The following is a 23778-nucleotide window of genomic DNA, read 5'->3' as shown; positions in this document are numbered from 1 at the left end:
TACTGTATGACAAAGGAAAGCTCTTTCTTCATTTAGGCCCAAATCTCACTGACTATACTATTGTGTCCTATTCAAATTCTGATAGATCTTTGCTTCTACACATTTCAGCCTTGGTGACCAGAGTTTAGTCTGCCTTCTTTTGGCACCTCACCAGCACAGATTCTTGTGATACAGTGAGGCACTCCCTTTTCCTGAAGATGGTCATGACTGTGATCTGAACCATCAAGCCCCCCTACTCACCCTGCATTCCTATACAATGCTTTTACTAGGAAGTAATGTGGACTCACTTCTAGCCAACTTTAAAAGGTTACATAAAAAATAAAATATTATTATCACACCAAAAACACAAAACAATGTAATAACAAACACCTTTGGACTAGGTACACTCCACTAAATTAAGTGTCTGATTGGTTTATTTATGTTTTGGCAACTTTATTATTTTTTTTTTTTCTTTTTTTTTGAGAATAAATAAATAAATACATTTGCAAATTATGATTTGGTGTAGTAATAGCTTGCCAAGTCTAGCTCACAGTGTCTTTTATAATGGGCATTGTAACTAAGTGAAATGTTAATAAAGCCAAAGGCTATGTTGCTTAAAAAAAAGAAAAAAAAGCTTCATATGCTGCTATAAATCAGTTCAAAACATATTCTATAGGATTTATGCACCAGTGCAATGGTATTTTATAGAATTGTATCCATATGGCTGCTTTAGTCTGCTTTAGTCTTGTAGCACCTGTTAAGATACTAAACTGATTCTTATTTAGGAGTCTTACCTAAGTACAAGATATCTTATTTTTTAATTTTAAAAAGCAGACCTAAAGGTAATTTTGAATAATACATGCTGCAGAAATGGCTAATGGTTAACCTTTGACCAGATTTAAATACTTAATTGAGCTTGTCTGTTTGTTATCCTGGATAAATCTGACTAGCCTTGCAAAAAAAAAAACATTGTCAATCAGTGCTATAAAAATGAGTGAACCCTAGCTCTACTAATTGGGATCAAAACAGGTTAAAGCAAAGTGCTTGTGAACAGATGAATAATTAAAAAATAAATAAAACAATCCCATAGCTCTGCTTTGATTCTTTTGAATTTTGTAATGAAAAACAACAACACATATACATGTATTACTTTTATGACAGTGGATTACAGCTTTTACTTAAAAATCCTAATGTGTACATTTGAAAAGAAGGATTAAGGTATTAACAGGCTCTTCATTTTCAATTTTTTGCTTGTGAGCTAATTGCCTTAGGCAGAAGATAACGTCTGTCATTACACTGAATTATGGATAATGATTGGAGTTTGAGGTAAAAAAATTAAAAAAAAAAAATAGGCAAAAAGCAATGTTTTAAAGCAAGTGGGGTCTGACCATTTAAGGAATTGATTTCAGTGACTCTTGTTTCTTTTTCTCACTGTACAGCACATAAAATTGACAAATATCACAAACTTATTCTTACTCATTACATTGCCCAGACAAGCAAAGATAAATTTAGGCTACTTAAATAAAACTCACTTGTTATTTATCCTTTGTAAGGAATAATGAAAAAGGCATTATATTAGACACTTTTCTATAAGGGGCTCGTAACAACTTTGACAGTTACTGAGGAACTGTGGGAAAGGGCTTTGCTCCCTTTTGCTCTGGAACAAAAACAGTAAGCTCCTGTGCATCCAGACATTGCATGTACCTGCTGATTTACAGATATCAACATCTATGCCTTTATTGCTGACCACTTGTAATGGAGCATCCTATTTCAAATAAATTGTTGCCTTTTTAGTTTGTGATGTGTAAGGATTCTTCCTACAGACATTGGTCTCTAGAATAAAGCTATCCTAATATCACCAATTTTTTTTTTTCTCTATGACCAATTGGTCTGGTAGTTGAGAAGGGGTTTGTCATTGTCATTGGGTTTGTCATTTTATTCAATTTCTATAGCAGTTTGCAGAGCTTGTTTCAAATTATTGGCCATTGAATGGTTTTCTCGGCTTTTTCTGGAGAAAAAACGACTAGAGACCTGTGCTTTATGTCTTTTTGATGATGTCGGACAAGGTCCAACATTGGACTGGCAAGGGAAAATTGGAATGTCGGACCTGGCCCGACATTGGTCTGCAAAGGGTTAATAAATTGACATGGTAAATTTCCCTTTCATTATGGCAATCGAGCTGCCGAATTTCATAATTTACGTTCCCTATAGCCCGAATACCTCTTATGGCTCCTGCCATTTAGTATACAGCTTGGATTCTGAGGTGGGAAGAAGCAGCATTACCTCGTCTCCTGGTCGAAAGGTCAGAATCCGTGCATTTTGGTTGTAATGCTGCTGTTGCCAGTGCTGAGCTGATTTTAGATTGTCCTGGGCCAAACTACTGACCAAATCCAGATGATCTCTGAGTAGGAGCACATGCTGCACTACATTTTTGGATGAGCCTTTGTGCTCTTCCTACCCCTCTCTCAACAGATCGAGAATGCTGCGGGCTTTCAGTCGTACAAGAGCTTAAAGGGGGAGAACCCTGTCAAACTCTGCAGCATCTCTCTCATTGCAAAAAGGAGGTAGGGGAGATGTTTCTGCTCTTGGTTCACAAATTGTCTCAGCATCTGCTTTAATGTTTAATTAAAAAATTCCACTAAACCATCCTCTGTGGATGATAACCAGATGTCCAGTTGGGACATATTTTTTTATATTTCTTACACCTGCTGTAACGTTTGAGACAGAAAGTTAATTCCATGATCAGTCAATATGTCCTTGGGGATCCCTACACTCTACATAATCTGCACTAGTTCTTTGGCTATTGCAGCTGCACACTGGATCTCAATGGAACTGCCTCCAGATATCGCATAATCTACCATTACTAATATATGCGTATACCTCGAAAGATGGTAGCAAAGGGCCCACTATGTCCATTGCAATGCACTCAAAGGGAGTGGAAATAATGTGCAGTGGGACCAAACGGACGGGGGGCACTCGACCGGGGGCTACTCACTGGCAGTCTGGGCATGTGGCTACATATTTCGACACTTCATTATAAAGCCTTATCCAATGAAATCGAGCCAATATGTGTTCCCTCGTCTTATCGGCTGTCAAGTGTCCTGCAAAGGTGATGTCATGCGCCAGCCTCATGACCTCGGGCTGACAAGACGGGTCAATCATCAATTGTGTTACAGGCTGTTCTGTGCCCAGGGCAGGATTGACCCTATGCAGTAATTGCCCCTTGATAATAACGATGTGTCCGGGCTCATGGCACCTAAAACAGACAGGTGGGGCAGAAGGCACTGGGATTAGTTGTCTGTCCCACTGCCGATAAGTAAGCAGGTAGGGGGCATTAAATCTACCCCAGCTGGGGGCCAATCGCTGCCTCCATGGTAAGGAGGTGGGCCGTTCCATTGGGGTTGGGTCTGGTTCCCAGTTGGAGAGGTGGTGGCACTGATCCTCGGTTGGTTGGTGGGATGAGAGGGGTAAGCAGTCTGGTCTTTATGGAGACCTGGGAGTCCTCAAAATCTTCAGCCAGTTTGACTCCTCCAGGGTGGTTGGTTTGTGGAGCTGTATCCATCCTTGGGTCTCTGTGCCGACTACATGGCAGAACTGCTCCAGGACTATGGTTTCCCTCATTTGCTGACCTGTCTTTTCGGCGGGGCTGAACAGGTGCACCATGTGGTCACAGAGTTTTTGCGCGACCACCCTGTACTCCCGGAAACGCACCAGGTGTGTTTCTCCCATGATATTAAGGTATTGGAGGATGGCCTGTTTGACCGAGTCGTACTGGCTAGCCTCCTCATTGGTCATGGCTTGGTATGCTGCCTGAGCCTCCCCACTCAGACAGGGGCCAACTATATTGCCAGCGTATAAACCAAGGGGTTGCAGTCCAAAAATAATAATACAAAACACAGACACGTCTCCGGATAGTGAGTGCTCTAAGTGCAGGTGTGGTGCTTAGACAGTGGTGTTGAACACAGGTGCACTGCAGTTCCGGTTTAGTGCTGTCTTGAAGTGGCAGCTTCCGGATTCGTATTAGCCATCTGGCAAAGACAAATATACACAGTTACAAAAACAAACAAAACACTTCACTCACAATTTACAAATTGATTACTTCCTTTCTTGATCCTAGTGGTAACCACATCAAAAGGAACAGATTGCTGGGGCCACTTCCCCTAAATACCCTCTGTTACACTCTCTTTTGGTGGCGCGGCCAATCCCTGATTGACACATCACCTACAGCATTAAGGCAATGACTTCTGGTATCGTGGCCCCACCCCCTTCCTGGGTGGCCAGCTTACGACTGACTCCGGAATGAACTGTCAAACCATCCAGTCCAGGGCACACTGTTCCTGTTATACGGTACCCTCATAGGTCGGGAGGGAGACTGTTGACTCAGATGCATTTGCTCTCTGTCACAAGGTCACAAGGTACAGGAATATTCACACACAAAAGGTAAACAAGCATGGGTGAATACAGCAGGAAGGGAATAACACACACAGAATACAAACACAAACAGACAGCATGGAGTACAGTACATAAACATAAATGTATGGATTGCTACAGTACTGTACTGTATGTGGACAAGCCAACAAAATTGCAGTTAAAATGTCTATAATATATGACCATTGGTGGATTTTACTGGAGTAAAGAAAATAATAAAAACCTAAAAGGAACACTAAAGACTGGCTCCTAAATAAAGCCTTTTAAAATAAAAGATTAATAAAGAGGACTGCTGTTTGAGCTTTCAGTAAATGCTCCTGCGGTTACACTGTATCAGAACAATGGTGCACTTGGACTGCATTGTATTTCCAGCCTTGATGTCTTCGTATGGTCTGAGTATAGACAAACCAGACTTCAGCAGTGTACAGAGCTGACAACCTTATTTCAAGAGGTCAGTCAGCATTTTCTTGATTAAGTGTCTTCGAACTGCTGACTGATATATATTTGACCTCAAATGTATTGAATTAATTCCCTCTTGTTCAACTGATATTGTACCATTAGTTTGGGTTTCCACACCCATTGTTCACAGCCATACAGTAGTTACTTGGGCTATTCTTTGTTCAATATACTCACAATAGCCAAATATCTCCATTATATTATTTTGCCAAAGCAAACCATATCTCATTAGTCTGGTGTCATATAATATTTGACAAACACTGATTAGACCATTTGTGATACAAGATTTGTAGCAAATGGTTTGTTTGTACTGGTATCTTTTGGTGCTGTTAAAGATGTTAATTTGGTTAGATACTGTATTTATGTTGTCGGTTAGGTTTGCATAGTAATCCTTCAATTTGTTTTTAATAACAAGCATTCTTGTTTTTGATTAACGTTATATTGCAAGTGGAATTGGTATTCTGTTCACATTCATTGGATACCAAATCATGTTATCCTGTATGTGGAAGGGTGTGGGTATTCACTGACACGGGAGACAGAAAGATGTACTTGGAAACACCCTACATGTGTTCAGCTTTATTTATTTTCTTTTTTTTAATTCTTATTTTTAGCCCGAAGAGGGCACTATTGTCCGTGGCTTGAGTACCGGCAAAGGTAAACAAGTCCATGGTCGTACCAGTTCAGGTACACAGCCCACTGCAAGTGCCCTCGTAGGTGATCTGTAAATAATAATCATAAAGGACAAAAGGCGAAAGAAAAAGGGAAAATAAAACACTGTAATAAAACTACAAAATAAAGGTGCTGCACTCTGCAGCGTTTACCCCGACCATCGCTACCCACACGACCCGGGTCTCCGTCCTACTCTGCGCTCCCTCACTACCCTATACAATAATTGGGGTCTGCCCGAGTTCTTTCCCCGCTGCAAAAATAATCTTTCTTTTTATGCTGTGGTTTTCTCCAGCTGTGCTTGGTTTACCCATAGCGCTTCCACTGGCTTGTATTTGTCTAGAGCGGCAGCCTGGGGGAACACCGAGTGTAATCTTTATAGGGCCAGCAATCCCCCAAAGCCCGCCTTTCAGCCACTCAGAGAGAGGAAAAGCCACATACCCTTTTTCCACCTCTCCATGTCACTGCCATGCCTGACAGGCAGATCTATGAGAATGCTGCCCCCTACCTGCAGTACCAAGCATGCGCAAAAATAGTCAGCACAGGTCTCCCCTGCTACACTGTAATAATAACACATGGTACAGTTTCAATAAACACCTGACCTTGCCTGATGCCTGATATTTATACACTAGCTATAACTGGATGACTCAATTTGTCCACTAGATGACCATTATCTTCTCCTTGTACAATTTGTGGCAAACCAGCCCCATAGCCAAGTTCATGTCTGACTGGGAATAAAACTGATACAGTAGCTTCCCATGCCATGATTAATTTCATAACCAGTCCCAACCACTCCCAATTTTCTCCCCAATTTAAAATGTCTCTTTATGTGCCCTCACTGCAACAGATTCCCAGACAGCTCAGGATAACACCCAAAGACTCAAGAGCAGATGTCAGGGAGCCACAAGACTGGAGGACAAAGGCCAGTCATGCAGATGTCCACTTGAGCTCACCAGGGTCTGTTGTAGCGCAAACCAGTTTTTGCTGTTTTTTGACTCCATAACCCGTAGGAGCGCCAGATCCTATTTGACACTCCCTTTGGAACCCAAACCAAAGTTACTGTAGTTCAGGTAGCTAGAGCTGATATTGTATTTGTAGAAAAAGTAAACTTTCATGGCATAAACAAGATGAAAGGTCATGGCGAACCATATTAATGTCACGGGCAGACGCACCAATAATAAACAAGCCTTTAGCCTGTTCACATGAATTCTGTATGCCATAGTTTTTTATGATGTATCTTCTATGAATTTAACATCTTCATACTATGATACTATTTATATGCTGGGCTAAATAAAACAGGTTTTAAGACAGGGTACACGCTTGTGGCAATCTCATAATCTCTTTGGTTAGAGCATTCCTTCCTTTCATTCTAATTGAGGCTAGTATTTCCACTTAGTTTTAGTACATCTCAGTTAGAAGTGCATTGAGTGTATAATTTAAGCAGTTAGAATGAGTGACAGGAAAATATAAACCATTATCTTACATCCCCCGCACTGAACAAATCAATGATGAAAGATCATCAAAATGAATATGTGGAACACCAATTCTTTAACACTCTTAATGGTCAAATTAATGTCAGTGACATGAAGGTTGAACATCACAGAGTTTTTAACAAGCTTTGTTCTCCTGTATCTTGTGTTGCAAACTAATGGCAGCAGTAAATGGAAAAACAGAATTACAGTTACAGTAATGATAGTAGTTACTTTTTGTCGTAAGCCATCCCTATTATTTGTCAATGGAGTGCCAGTTCAAATCACAAAGCTGAAAGACAGTCTAATCCTTAGTAACCCTCCTGAAGACCTCTTCATCACAAGCTAAATAAATTAAAATACCCTGCAAATCCATATTATGTCTCTATGGTCTCTTAACAGCAGTTAAAAAAAAAGGAAGACAGCCATCTTATAATATTTACCTATCCAGCCTGGATATCCCTTGTATTTCTATCTGTTTGGTTATACTGCTTAAATAATAGGTCACAAGTTCAGAATGAGTGCTATAGTGCTCATGGTGAAATACAATTTACTCATGCACAGTGGTGAAGTGTTGTCCAGTATTTGTGCTGGCCTGTAGTTGACAGCTCCGGATCGTGTTAGCCATCTAATAAATAACAAACAGTACAAGTAGACTCGACAGAACAAACAAACACTAAACACTTATGGTTATTTTACTTTTGTCCTAGATCACCTATCTACGTCTACTATTTGTACCTTTAGTCATGCCCCCTTGGTTAACAAATGTAGTCCTTTCTCCTCCCTCTGGGGCAATGATTTAAAGTACTGCAGCTGAGACCCCATTCTAGATGGCTGACTTCCATCTAAACCTGAGAATGAATTGTCAGGCCATTCTATCCAGGGCACTCTGTTCCCTTTACACTGCAAACTCACAGGTCAGGAGGGAGATTTATCACTAAGAATCATTCTGTCTCTGTCACAAGGGGATATTAGGAATTGATCGACTGTGAAATATTAGTTATGTGGCCATAAAATGTGTACAAGCAAAGAGTTTTTGGACTTTGAAAGGGGCTTGATAATGGTTGTCTGTAGTCGGAGCATCTGCATCCCAGACTGTAACTGCAATTGAGACAGGGAATCACGCATTACCATTACGGCCATATTTCTATTGACCAGGATGACTATGACAGCAGAGGATTGTGACATAGTCTTACTTATGAAATACATTTTTTTAACACATTTTGGAAGAAATACATAAATATCACATAAAAACATTTGCAAAACATTATGTCAGTAGTTTGTTTTTGGCATTTTATGGCGCTTTAATATAAAATTAAAATTGATATTTTCTAACAGATGTTATAAACATAGTCACCAATCTTTCTTTTGCCTCACTTAGACTATTGAGTGGGTTAATATGAGGAAATTGGATACCCTTCAACTGCTGCTTAATATTTTCCACAATGTTTTGGTAGTCAGTGTTGCATGAGTTTATTTTTCCTCGAACTTTTAAAATCATATTCATATTTCACTATGTGACTTCTTTAACATTTAAGTGTTAACAGATCCCCTTCATATACACTTAAAAAAAAAGTTTTTATATTTCAAGGTTGTGGATTCACACATTTTGTGCCATTATTAAACAATTAATTTACACTTACAGTGCATTAAAACAAGAACAACATATGATTACGAATAATTATGGTCCTTTTCGATTTGAATATATATATATATATATCTATATATTATATATATATTATATATATATATATAACATATTTTGGGCCATGCGGTTCCCGGTACGCCAAGGGTTCTATATGTGGTGGGACTCCACCACCAGACATTGTGTGGGGTATATATCTTTGGAACTGCACAGCCCATAGTAGTTTATACCGCTTATAACACATTTAAATTAAGACAAAACCAGACACTTTTATTGTGTATATATCTGCAATGTAATATAGTCCCAAATTTTATTTAATTTAATTCATTGTTTGCTTATTAAAAATAAATTGCATGTTTATTTTTTGTGAATTTCTGCATCGAAAGTGCCATCTCACTAGAAACTAGAGGGCTGGGCACAAACTGGATGATGGGCGGAGTTTCAAATTACACTAAGGAAGTAAGGAGAGCAGCTGCATTAAAGACTGAAGCTGGATCTTGAAATGAGTTTGTTAACTTGTTATATGCAAGCATTTACTATAAAGTTTACACATATTCTAGTACATTTTCATTCTTTTGGATCTCAAAATATGTTTTTGTTATTTGTCAGACACCCTCGCGTCCAAGTTGTGCCAGATTAAGTTCACGATCGAGCCAGACTACGCACCAGTCCGACCACCGTGTCAGGGGACAGTACCACATTTTCCCACAGATGTTTAAAATCCAAGTCGGTAATTCGGCAGGCCTTGCGTTATCTGCTTTTATAAGAGTTTTCCTGACTGACATGAAAACATTAATGCTGGTTTTAAACTCGCTGTCAGCAGAGATGTTAAAACTTCTACTGTTAAAATATGTCTTTAGTCCAGCTCAGCATTATGAAACTGGAGACTGAATATTGGTCCTTAGTTTAACTTCTGGCACTGGCATAAAATTTCCTTATGTTGTTGAGATTTTTTTGGATTTATTTCCATAAAATGAATGTCCATATTTTTTTTTTTCTTTAAGTACATTAACCAGCCCATGTTATAGTTTTTTTTTTCATTTTTTTTCAATCTTTGTTTTCTTCTATTCATTTATCTGTTCCTCATCAGCTGTTGTGTCTGTTATTGCTGGTGCACTTATTTTATTTATTAATTTTTCTTTCAGATAGACTGCTGTCTTCACTCAGAAAGTTGGTATTGTACCAGTTATGTGGATTTTCATCCCCAAATATATTAAAGGAAATAAGTGAAATGCCACTCATTTTAGGCAGTGGTTTTGTAACTAATAACAAATAAAATGACAGTTTGTCATGGAATTTAGAAAGTAGTGGTGTGTAGTGATTTATTCGGTGTGAAGCAGCTCATTAGTATACAAGCCATCGTATACGCTATATATACGCACGGTCATGTGATGCTGTTTAACCAATCAGAGGTGGTTATTTTTCCAAGCCGTGTTTTTTATATATATATATATATATATATATATATATATATATATATATATATATATATATATATATACACACACACACCAGGTGGCTGAATACCAAAAGTGTATGCAGGATATCCACCCACCCAAATATTTAATTATCAATTATGAATCATTACTAGGAGTTAGTCCCTTCAGACAAGCAGTGCTTATTGTGTGTTATTGTAAATGCTTAGTGTAACACTGAGGCCTATAAATGTTCATCCAATGCCTGCTGGACTTGTTTGGAACAGGGGTGAAATGCTTCCTCCCTCGCTGCTTGTGTCTGTCTAAGCCTGGGCCAGGGGCAGCAATGAGTTCACTGCAAAGCAGCTGGAAGTAATCCATACGTTTACTCCATACGTTTCCTACCCTTGTGATTACAGACAATATTACAGTCACCTTTTTAATATGCATCCCATTTTAAGCCTGGAGTACATTTCAACCACTTGTCAGCAGTCTTTTTTTGCTTATGTGTCTTTTTTTTGGAGATGCGTTTTTAACAGAACTGCAGTTTATTGTATGAAGGGTTAATTTGAAATGATTTTAGAATAATTCCCAGTGCAGCAGGTGCACCCTCTGCAGAGTAATGTTGTAAACTTTCTCAAAGACGTCTTTAAAAACATTCTATCATTTTATGCTATATTGAAGATAGATTTTTTTGGAGTTTCTGAAATACAATTTTGCTTATTATAAAATGCATTTGGCATTAAAAAGTAGATGTGTGGCACGACAGAAGCCCTGCTGGTATAAGGTGTGTGTGTAAGTAGGTTGCCACTGCTACTACTGGAGTGCTCCACATCGCTAGCAGCATGGCCATGGGGCAGAGTGCCCTGCGCTGCTGCCAGCATTGCCATTGCCAATGTTGCCATTTCCGAAGGAGGAGGCGAGGGGACCACCACCCATATGTCCTGACCCTTGATCCGGGCTCCCAGACACCAGGCAATGCTGTCCGGACCTTTGGTTATTGGGCCTAGCTCCTGGGTCACTGCATCACCAGGCCAAGTCAGTCGCCTGGTCTCCTGCTTCGTTTCCCGCGGTGGCCCAGACATCGTTTCATGGTCGCTGGGGCTCGCACCTCTACCTTTTGCTGCACCTGCCCTGTTGCGCTCCCATGGCCCTGTCCACGTCATCTGTGTCCTCTGTCATCGTTTCTCAGTCTCCCTCCAACCCATCCACGGAAGTCCATGTTGAGAAAGATGGACATGAGGGGAGAGGGTTGGTGTTTTGGGGGGAAGGTGGTAATTTGTGGCCAGGTGTGCTGTGCACGGGGGGAGGGGGAAGGGGGGGGGGTGTATGTGGCAGGGTCGAAGCCCTGCCGGTGTAAGGTGCGTGTGTGTGTTTGTGTGTGAGGAGTAAACATGTGGGAATGTGGCTGAGGCCATAACTGAATGATTAATGGTTACGAGGCTCGAGCCACAGGTGTATAAGAAGGGGAATCACTGGTGTTTGTGGTGTGAATGTCGGTGTTGGTGAAGAGGTGCCTTGCTATGGATTACTGTACTTTATATCCGTGAGTTTTTGTATATACTTTTTCTTTTTGTCTTTATGCCTTTTTATTTGTTAATGGTTTTTTTTTGTCTTTACTGTTTTTGATTAAATGGGCACGATAGTGTTTAAACTGCCGCTATCTTGCCTCTGAGTCTCGCTCCTTGAGCTGTGACGCTACTCCGTCACATGGTTATATTACAGTCATTTATTCTAGCCTGTTTTGTGGTCATTTGTGGTACATCTTTTGTCCACTTTTTCTATGTTGGTATCTCTGAATAGACAATCATCTGCTCTTTAAATATGCAAATGCTTTTAATGGGCAAGTTGTGGACTGATTCCAGCATCAATATGGGGGAAATGTAGGACAAAAATCACTGCAATAGATAACACTTGGGGTACCATTGCACTTATGGGATGTCTTGATTATTAAAATGTGCTGCCTGGGTGGGTCTGAGTGAAGCAATTTGTTTGAATACCCCCAGATTGAAAATTGTGTAAATCCTCTTTTGACATTTATAAAAAATATATTTTTTAGTTGCTGCCTCCTATATATAACAGTCCTTATTTTTTTTTAAAGTTTTCTTCCACATTCACAGGCTCAATATTTAGCTGTGCAACTGCTAAGTATCATTTCACTCGTCATGATTTCAACTGTGTTAAGAGGACACCTTTATTTAACTGTGTTTAGAGAACACCTCTATGTAACTGTTTAGAGAACACCTCTATGTAAATGTGTTTAGAGAACACCTCTATTTAACTGTTATTTGTAATGTCGTGTATTTAAACAAAATTTCATCTCAAACACCTTTTTGCTGAAAGCGAGAATGGTGAACTATGTTTCAAAACTAGAAATACTGGCTAAGGAGGATTTATTAAAGGGCTTCTGGTGTATACATCACATGTTTGTTACTAGTTTTGGGGTGGTTTGTGCTGGAGCAAAAGCCAAAAATTCCACAACTGTCAGAAGACTCCATACCAGCACTATGAATACATCCTCAGTAAAAAAGCAAAGTGTGTTCACCAACAGGTGTCACTATACAGTAGGTAATGCAATACCAGCACAAAATAAATACTGTACCAACAGGTGGTAATAGTAGAAATATTAACATACTACAATATACAATGTTAGTAACTGTTTGTTAGATGAAGATCTTTTGTAGATGGAAACGTTGATTTTACCTAATGGAGTGGCATTTTTAAACTAATTAAAAGACATGGAGCTTCATACTTTAAGTGTGCAGGCATTTTATCTTTTTACTTGTTTGGAGTAATTCGTGCCCTGCACCTTTTTGATTAAAGGATTTGTGTATGAACACTTTTGATTACAAAGTTCAGAAAGCCAAAATAATTCTATTAATCTTACCTGCAGTGCACTGCCATTCCCGTATGTAGGTATAATATTCATACTGTAGGTGGGATTTGGGACTCAAAAATGCGACGGGCCACCAGCATGGAGCACTTTAGAGTAAATAGTTACAGATATGTTGTTTTACCTTTGACTACCTATTTGTGTTCCTGTTGTTCCACAGTAATAAAGTTACCTGTTTTAATCTTGTAACCTATACTGTTGATTTATGTGTGATATTAAAAGCTATATTAAAAGGGTATAAGCAGGCAATTGGTAAAATGACAATGCAGGTACAGGTACTGGTTACATTTTGTTAGTATTTGTACAGTATTTGAACAGACAATATAAATGCAGAATGAGTGAGGGTGGGATATTTGTTACCCATTTTACCCATTGCTATACTTTGGTATCTGTGAGTAGATGACACTATGTAACACAATTTTTGTTCCTGGGTAGTAAGTGTTATTTCCTAATGACTACAAAAGATTTAGAAGTGAGTAGTTTTTCAAGATTTACAATTATACTGTATTTACAGTATAATTGTACATCTCGAAAAACTACTCACTTCTAAATCTTTTGTAGTAATTTTTGTATTACTTTAGTATAAATATATGTTAATTTGGATTCATATGTTGTTTTTTTCTGACTTTATGTGAACGAAAAGACACACATTTGCCTGTTTTCCCATTGGAAATAGTGATATTTTGAAAAATCACTGTCCTGGTCACAAAAGCAAAGTATGTGGGGAATAATAACCATTTTCTATACTTTTGAGGCATAAGAAATTAGGAAATAACACTTACTACCCAGGAACAAAAAAGATAAAATAAATTTGTTACACGGTGTGATCAACCCCTTAAATAGAGCCAAAAGATTTGAATAAGCATTCCATCCCACAAGTGTAGTGTGCTACCAGTCACTGAAGCAGCCATTGCAGATGCTGGGGTAAACAACACATGCCCCTTAGCACTGGTTCTCAGTTGGTAGTAAATATATAATATCTAGGATACCACTGCACTCAAGAGACAGCTAGCTCATCTTTTGCATTCACATGGTCTCAATTCAGATAGCTTTCCACTGGGATCTCGCCAAACAACCGTCAAAGCAACCTGTATAATAATGGGAGCTGATTCAATGTGAATGAACAACACTTGGAATTGTCAGCTTCAGTTTTATGTACTAGTGTTTCTGCTTCAAAGACAAGAGCAGCTGCTAATGACATGGACAGTTGAAGGTGCCTGATCTATAACCGTGCTTGGTTGTGTGGAGGAGTGGCAGGGCAAAAGACCTAAATGTAGCATGGGGATGTGTGTGGTGTAAATATAGGGTTGGTAGTGTTAAAATCCTTCCTGCCATAATACATGTGAGAATGTGGCTGGAGCCTTAATTGAATTATTAATGGTTAATTGGGCTCCAGCCACATTCTCACATGTATTATCTCAGGGAGGATTTTAACCCCCTCCCTGCCAACCCTATATTTATACCACACACCCCCACACTACATTTAGGTCTTTTGTCCTGCCACAGTAAGGATCTAAAGGGTGGAATAATTTGATTAACCCAGTTCCTACAGCATCTGAGAATTCATGCACCATGTATCCTTTCAGATGACTTGCAGCTTGCCCAGAATAGATGAATGAAAGACACTTAGTGTATCTATATACACCCAATTTCCCAGTCTCTGTGCTGAGTTGTTTTTAACAATTAACAAAGACAAAGTGCTCCAGGGCAGTGGCTGCAAGCCCTGGAGAGGGAGGCCTTCTTGAGTATTATTCTATTTATTACCTGGTGGAATTACAATATTGACACACAGTTTATTTAAGGTGGTATTGCAAGCTGACATTAAGAATAACTAAACCAAAATAACCTTTATATTAACTTAGAATGGTGCCAACTACATCGAAGTCGAAGACAAAAGGCAACCTAATTGTGCATGTGTTTTTTAACATGAACAAATCCAAAGTTGTATAGAAAAAAAAAACAAGAATAAATATAGAAAAAAGAAAGACATCATTCTCAATACTGAAAGTTTCCATTTGGGCTTTTTTATTGTGTGTGTGTGTGTGTGTGTGTATATATATATATATATACACACACGCATATATATATATATATATATATATATATATATATATATATATATATATATATATATATATATATATATATATATACACACACACACACACAAAAAGACAAAATTATATTTAGCAAATGTTACATTTTACGAGTCAGCGGAAACCACCTAATATTTAAATATTTCAACAACTCAACAGAAAGATTCAGAAAAAAAGGTGTGACTTTATCTTTTAATAGAAGAGCTATTCTGAGACTGGACTGCAGGGATGTGTGGCAAGACCAGACTGCACCCTGCATGGATTTTGTCACTAAGGAGAGGGTTATTTCAGTTTTAAATGCAGAAAGCTCACTTGCACTTTTTTTCCCTTTATTTCTGGAATAGCTTTACTGCAAAGCAGAAGGAAAGTTTGAACATGACAGCGTGAAAGATTACAAGAACTACCCAGCTCCAATCTGACGATGGCAAGACACTCCTTGCAGCAAAAACGCGTTGCATAAACATACCCACATTCTCTTTTTGCAACTTAAACAACAGCTTCTGTCTTCATAACACATCATCTCAGCCAGTGGTGCATCACCAGTGGTATTTCACTTTATTCCTGTCCCCACCTCTCTCACCTCCATATACAAATAAGGTCTTAGATTCAAAATGAAGGCACTCATTATACACCAAAGCATGATAAGCACAAGTCACTGGTCAAGCATACAGTACACAGTATACAAATCAGAACAAACAACATTGAAGTTTGTGCCAGCATGAGAAACAGAATGCTAGTGTATGTGAATGGAAATTTGCAGAAGATCTAATTATGAGAAATTTGATTCTGAGCTAATTAAATTAATTTTTTTTTGATCAAAAAGTCTGCTTTCCATAGAAAACGGTGTTTCAGCAGTATGTCTGGTTTGAAATTCTGAATGGCACACATTTAATGATGTTTTTTGTCTTCTGACTGAATGCTGGAAGCTGGAGAGTTTAACAATGCACTCAGCAAGGTTCTGAAGAGGGCATATGATTTAAAAGATATGTTTTAAAAGAAACATGGCATGCAAAATCTATTCTTTTTTTATGGACAAAAGAACCAGTAAGTCACAGCTATGATTAACAGGGACTGTTGCAACAAGTTGCTTTGGAAAACTATACAAATGTCTTTAAAGTTAAAGCCATACTATATTATAGTCTTCACAGTAATGTGCAAATATTACCAATATGGCTTTTATTTGATTTACTTTTTGTTTTCAAAGACACCATGAATACATCAAACATCATTTTAAAATCCCCATAAATATGTAAAATTTCAGAGGAAATACATTTCACTTTGTGCTTCAGTATTGTAAGCCCTGACAAACCATGAATGTGTAAAGTATAGCCACATCTAGCGGAAACCATGACTGACTAAGGCACAATATTTTACTAATTTCATATATCAAACCATGCCACAGACTATTCTACACACAATCTGAAAAAGTACAGTTTCATTCATAAGTATATAATAAACCGTTAACTGTATTCCAAGTGGAACTAGTACGACTATTCATAGGCATAACATGCTCTAGGAAGCTATACATCTAGATTATTATTTTTTTCAGATTCCATTAAAATATTTGGTTTTCTTATAGGAGATTACAGTTAGCAGTCAATCCTCTTCAATTTATCAGTTCCCTCAATCTACTGACAACATTTGGTCATTAAAAATATACAAACCATAGTTTGTTTTTCAGTATCTCAAGTGCATACATTCATGAAGCACAAACAAGCTAGCTACTATATCTTCTTAATCTAAAACAGCCAAAAAGATTCAAACAAAAAGCAGTAACTTCACTAGCTAGAATGCTTTGGTATCCACAGACAGTTTATTGCTAGCTTAAGTCCTTTTTTTCCCCTCCAAAACGGCAAACAAAAAAAAGATCCTGATTGTCAGATATATTAATTGCATAATTAAAAAAGTTGTATTTACGGGCACACATACCTGTAATCAGTCTTGAATAAGGTACTGTGTTTGAAGCCCTGTTCTTTATTCAGTTCTGAATATTTCCCTTTTAGTCACCCTGCAGGCAAGTACACTCACATTTGATCACTGTATATGTGATAAGTCAATATTAAAGAAAAATGTTGATTAGCAAAAATCTATGCCATTTAAAATAGCAAACTTAAGAAATCCTCACGGATTTCTCCAGTCTCTCTGTACCGTAAATTAACCATATAGGCTACTAGTTTAGATGATATGCAGTTCTTCATTGTGAGCTTAGTTTGTGCACTATGATGGAAATTACCATTGTATCCTGTGCAGCAGTGTGTAAAACTATTCATTAAAAAAAAAATAAACAGGCCACTTTAAAGGAAAATAACAAATACGGCATAAGATACATTAAAAAACCTGATGGTTTTGATGCTGATGAAAAAGGAAACCAGAATAAAGGCATAACATTAATATTTTTTAAATTAGTTTTGTATTGTAAAAATCACTTACGAAGACAATATCTTTTTTCTATGTTGTATTGCATCCCAGTTTCACTACATAAATACATAAGGCACATCCATGGCTGTTCAACTGATGACCAAACAGTGCCAGCTAGCTCTAAGATAGAACAGTGCCACTCAGGAGCAACTTCTTTGGATGGAAGATCAGACCTTTAAAAAAATGCCAGTTTCTAATAAAACTATTCAAAAAGTGGTCCCAGGAAGTTAGTGCTTTATTGGGCAGAAGGGTTGCTTTGCTGCTTTGTCTTCTTCTTCTATCATTGAACAACAATGGAAGATCAGTGTTCCACTCTTTAACATCTTCTTCACCAGAACAGTTCATTTCAGAGTCTTAGAATGATTATTATTATGATTTTATTTATTTTTTTATTTTTTTAATTTTCAGTCCTGTAGTTTGTATGTGGCTATGCATGGCCATGGATGGAAGTGCTGGAGAGATCATTCCTTATAATTTCATTTACTGTGAAAAAAAAAAAGAGCACAGAATTAATAACACATAGTTTATAAATAGCATTATGAATAGATCACTTTTTTGAGGCTCACAGGGAAGTGTATTAGGCAATAAAAGCACAAGAGGAACAATCTTCAGTAAAGATAAGGTTTTAAAATTTTCGTTGTGCAGTTGAACACTCAGGTCTAATACATTTTTTTTTACTTTGAAACTGTCTCATGCATATTGGTCTGCACAAATTGAAGCATAACAAATAAATATTTCCTCTGTCCAGCACGGAGGATAAGTACAGTGCTGTACATTCAGATGTTTAAAAGATGAAAAAAACTAAATCAATTGATGAGGGGCAGTGACAGTGGTACTGAAACCAATAGGTTAGCTACAATAAAAGCTCAGGAATTACAGATGAGAATTTAGAAGAATAACTTTGGGTAAATATCTCCTATGTCTATTCCCCTCCATAGGCAAACATAGGTGTTGAAAGTGTACAGATATCAAAACATTGAATATAAACACACAGACACACACACACACACACACACACACACACACATACATATATAAGAAGTCCACTGGTTGCAAAAGGTGCTTACTCTCAGAACAAAAACAATATTAATGTTTACAAAAAGTAGATGAAAAGAAAACAATATCCACTCTTGGTAACTTACAAAATAGCCTACAATTGAATCTTCTGCCATCTCTACAGAAATGCTGTAGCTTAATATGTTCTCTACAATTATAAAACCAGTTTTGTCACAGAAGGAAAAAGGGCCAGTGTCAATTAGTGTTGAATGTGAGTTGATGTTGTTATAGAAATAATTTTCAAGGGACTATCATGAAGAAAAAAATATCTAATCATAGATGTAACAGTTCATTATTCATTGACAGAACCCATGAAGATCTGTTTTAAAACAAATGTTAGTTTTCAACATGCAACATGGTTGTATTCTAGAAAAGTAGCATTCTAGATTTGGAATTAAGTGATAATAATAATAATAATAATAATAATAATAATAATAATAATAATAATAATAATAATAATAATAATAATAATAATAAGTTGTACACTTTGTATACAAAGTTCCCCCTTTTGCTAATGATGACCACCTTCTACTTAATTAGAACAGATTTATCAATACAGTGGGGGCGGCTTTAATTCCAGCCTCTCACACTAAATCACCTTTACATCAACTTTAAATATAGAGGAAGCCTTATCGTTTCCCATGCCTACATGCTTGGTATCCTAATTCAAATTGAGAGAAAAAGAAATAGTATTATCTCACAATATCAGGCAGTGAGAAACTCCATGGCCAGTAATAATCGTGCTTTCCTTACAAAAGACTCTCTTTTTGCTTTTTCCCCCCACTAGTTTCCCACACTTGAAGCTGCGTCCGTTTATCAGTTGTGTTCTTTGGCAGATGAACAGGAAATGACTGAAAATGGCAGGGACCAACCAAAGCTAAACAAACAGCAGCACATCTATTTCCCTCAATGTACATTCTGATAAGTGAAAATGTCACAGCTAAGGCAGCAACTTGTTTATGCATCCAATCTATTATCTAAAATAAGTATTAATCAGGCATCCAACAGTGCAGCCTCATGGAGCCAGCACAGGAAACCTTTATTTTCTTATGCCACTGGCTGTGCCACCTTGTCTGCTCATATCACATGCCCTTATAGGAAATACGTTTCTTGCACAAATGTCAGCGGTAAGGTTTTGCAAAGCCAATGTCTTTGTTTTTGATTTCATTCATGGGGTTTCCATGCGGGTCAATTTACATGTGAAATGGCAATGCGTGTACACGTTTGGGAGAATTACTTGTGTAAATCAAGCTTGTGGCCGAAAAAAACTGGCCAAGGAGAGGGATAGGGTAAATCTCATTTACTACTCATGTAAATGACGAAACACATTGGAAAATTCACGCCCAGTTTTGCATGGAAACCCGCATTTCACGTGCAAATGTTAATAAGCGTTTTTAGCCTTAACTATAAATATCGCAAGGAAGCAGGTCAGTTGTTACTGTGGGTTCCAAGATGGCAGAAAGTAGTGGCTGAAGGGCGATTTTATGGTTAGCAGTGGTGTAGTTCACCTTAATGATAATGTGAGCAGCTTTTTTATTATAGTTTTTTGCTGTGTCTGGACTGTCATGTGTTATATCTCTTGTGGGTTTACAGTTCAGTATAAAACCACTAACCAAGAACTATGTTATGCCCTTGTTGTATTATTAAAGCAGCTGTTTGAGAATACCCTTGCTGTTAAACATGAAGAGCAACCGAGCTGCTTAAATGTCTGTAACTGAATTAATTCCTGTGATTTTTTTGATCTGAGCTGTGTCCGAAGACAACCGGTGTCTGCCCTTCACCATTAAAATATATATATATATATATATATATATATATAGTTGGTGAACTGGCTGTCATGAGCCAGCTCGATCGCCCAAAACAGCGCAACAAATACACAAATATACTAAATATATTGTTGAGGCCCTCTCACAACCGACCAAATAAAATTGCAAATGAACGTATTGATTGTGTTTTATTTATTTGCATCATTAAAAAATAACACAGCAGTAAATCCAACTCAATTTAAAAGAAAGGAGAAAATCTCTGGCAGCATAAGCCTACTCGATTTTCACAAAATGTCACTAGTAATCTTCAAAAACAGCACGAGTATCAAACCCCACCTGTCCCATTCATTTGCATGATGTCAGGTGAAAAGCCTGGTTTACTTGAGTAAAATAAATTGAGCGAATGGAAACCCCAAAACACATTTTACACGAGACATTTTTATCATGTAAATGTCTTGAGTTAAAAAAACAAAACTTGCATGGAAACCCCATGATTGACAACCGCTCAGTGCCACTGCTGGCTGCATCGTCTGTGGGGTCGCAAAAAAAAGCATTGCTCCCCAGTTGCAAATTAATCTCACCTAAGAATATTCAGCAATCACCTTCATTATATTCAGAAGCAAGCTTTCAATACGACCTCCCACGTAGTACCACTGGTGATTTAGCTGACCTAACAGCCATGTGTTTCATCAATATCAAACATAGAAACAATGCACTCAAAAGAATGAAAAACCCCTTATAAATCAAACAATAATCTTTAGTAGTGAATCTGTGGGAAATATTCCTAAATCCCTCGAAAAACATCCAAAATATAGCAGTATTATTACTACAGTCTTCTCTTGTTATGACAGGTGGCTTTCTGCTCAGGTGGGTGTAATAACCTATAGCTACAGATGATAGATAGAGGGAAAGGGGAATTGTGCCAGCAGAGTGAATCAGGCAGAAGCCAGATTTGGGAATAGACTCCCAATGACAAACAAAAAAACAAAATCCATATGTTGAAAGGGTTGGGAGAAGGTCTCAGGGACCTAGATGTTTAAATATCTCCCATCTGCATTGAATAGAGTTTGGTTCACAACCTAACTCAGTTTATCTAGTCTAGCCCCTACGTAGAGAAAACAGGAATTCAAGAAGCAAGATAAAATATTTCACAACGTTGTGGGGGTGCATATGCAGCATACGGCATAACTTTACTGAAGCTTGACACTTTTCAATTTTTAGGGGCTTTTTCAAGTCGTCCAGGGGGATTCCCTCTTAGACAAAACTTTTTTGTATATTTGAAAAACAAATCTGAATATTATAGTCAAAATCACTCTCCAACCAAAAAAAACTCTTTTTTAAAAATTTTAATTTTTACAATCTGGTCATGCACATTGTAAAAATCTCTGCATTCTGAATCTGTGCATTTTAACCATTCAACAACTTTCAATCTGGCACTGGTTGAAACGTAAAACCAGAAGATGACAAAAAAAAAAAAAAAAAAAACAGCTCTGTAAGACCCACATAAAACAATCTTCTAAAGCAGTTGCCATTATAGAGATGCAAATAATACTTTCCTACTACTTCTTCTTGGGTAATTCTTGGTAAACGCCCATTGGAAAAATTAATATGATGCCAGAATTATTTCTTTAATAATTATAGAAACTTTGTTTTTTTAAGCTACATTTGTTTGAAATTTATTTAAGCTGTTTTATGCCCTTGTGACACTGTCTTAAAAAATGGCAGCTGCTGAAGACAAAAATGGTTATTTTTAAGTGGCAAGGAAGTACCTTGAACTTTCATTGTTTGTGACACACTGTACCAATTCCTTGCTTTGTACATCGACACCTACACTAAACCAGTGTTTATTTTTTAATTTTTTTATGAATTAATACTTTCCATTTTCATATAAAATGTTTCCACTGACACAAACATAAAGAAATGCTAGTCAGTTCCACAGGTAGTTTGACAGGTAGTCAGACTCACTCCTCATGAAATATACTAAGCCACTGAAACAGGATGTGGCAAACTGTTAGACCACATGCAATTAGGTACTGTAGGGTTATTTATAGCTAACTGCTACTGCAAATCTATTGTCTATTTCAGGCTATATTTATATTTTAACTTTTTCATAAAAAAATATCACAAGACGAAAGTTCAACCTTTGACTGTTTTTTTTTTATTTGTGTGGTTTTCTATTAATAGCGGCTTCATTTTTAAAAATACAGAACTTGAAGTAAATATTTAAATATTAAAAATCTTTGATCAAATGTGGCTAATAACAATGACATTTAAGTTGTATGTTAAAACCCTTTACAAGTCCACTTTTTACAGGCTATAATTCAACAGGTGTTAAAGATTTGGCAGCTTCTAGCAGTTATGCAACTGTAAACAGCTGGTATTTCAAAAGGCGAGACTCTTATTGCTGCAGTAGGTTAAATGTTGATGTTTGTCCAAGGCTAGTCTTGTGTTTAATAACAGAACAGTGGGTGGGCAAGTCATGTATTGTCAGGGAGAAATTCAGACTACACAATTTGTGATTCTTGTAAAGCGCTTTGTGATGGTGGTCCACTATGAAAGGCACTATATAAAATAAAGATTGACTGATTGATTATATTGTTTACAATATAATTTATTGGTGCCACACTGCTGTTGACAAACAGTAGACAGACAGGCATACAGTAGTACTCAAGTAACAACACAGGGTTCCTGTCACAGTCAGACCAATTATAAGGAGTATTAAGAAAAGGTCAAGTATGCTCCATACTTTAAGAAAACAGTGGACACATAATATTCAGCAAGGGTTTAGGACAGGGTTGGATCAATACTGTCTAGTATTCATTACCTATTGAATCTTACCTAGATAACAAATGGAATAATTTATAATTTAAAACAGTACTTATAAACCCTAATTAGACATATTGTTTCAGGTCTCCAACATGCAAGAAAACCCATATCCCACTTTTGCTGGTATTATTATAATTAAGCAAGCTAGGCTTAGTAAACATTAGACTAACTAAATATAATAATACAAAATAAAAAAACAGTACATTAGATGAAAATGACTTTTCCTGTCTGATGCGTATCTAGTGCATTTATATTATGTGTATTACACACCAATGCCCATGGAACACAGTGAAGCAATGTTGCTGGTAGTTGTACTGGCCGACAAAGCAATGTTGCCATTGCTACTGTACCAAATAAAAAACAACAATGGGCTTCAGTTCAGGTTTTATCAAGCAAAATACTCTGGAGTAAAAGAATGCAAACACAATGAACAACACTCATTTTAATAAGAAATGACCTCATGTTTTTTTTTTTTTTTAACATCAACAGAAACCCAGCCTTATTATGTAAAGTTGGGTGTAAGTTATTCCTTGTATGACATAGTATGCTGCTTCAGAAAGTGAAGTGCTTCAGCCCAATCATTGTGAAGATGGTCTGGAATTTCAACACCTAGTTAGGTTCTAGTTACTCGTTTTCCCGGTACTGGTTTACAGTAGACCACATTA

At 37.3% G+C, this 23778-nt stretch overlaps 1 protein-coding gene across 4 annotated transcripts in view; it reads right to left on the bottom strand.

Annotated features, from left to right (window-relative positions):
- Nucleotides 1–15129: 15129 nt before the first annotated feature.
- LOC121313331 (nuclear factor of activated T-cells, cytoplasmic 1-like) overlaps nucleotides 15130–23778 on the bottom strand; it is a 124204-nt gene continuing 115555 nt past the window's right edge. For 2 of the 4 annotated variants that reach the window (XM_041245740.1, XM_041245738.1), the window contains one exon: nucleotides 15130–17948. In XM_041245740.1, the coding sequence (XP_041101674.1) occupies nucleotides 17893–17948 (56 nt within the window). In that variant the 3' untranslated portion in view covers nucleotides 15130–17892. The remainder of the gene's footprint in view (nucleotides 17949–23778) is intronic. The other 2 variants (XM_041245737.1, XM_041245739.1) reach the window with 1 other exon arrangement.

The sequence above is a fragment of the Polyodon spathula genome, chromosome 3 (assembly GCF_017654505.1).
Source record: "Polyodon spathula isolate WHYD16114869_AA chromosome 3, ASM1765450v1, whole genome shotgun sequence".
Classification (NCBI taxonomy): Eukaryota; Metazoa; Chordata; class Actinopteri; order Acipenseriformes; family Polyodontidae; genus Polyodon; species Polyodon spathula.
This window is presented reverse-complemented; position numbering and strand designations above follow the sequence as displayed.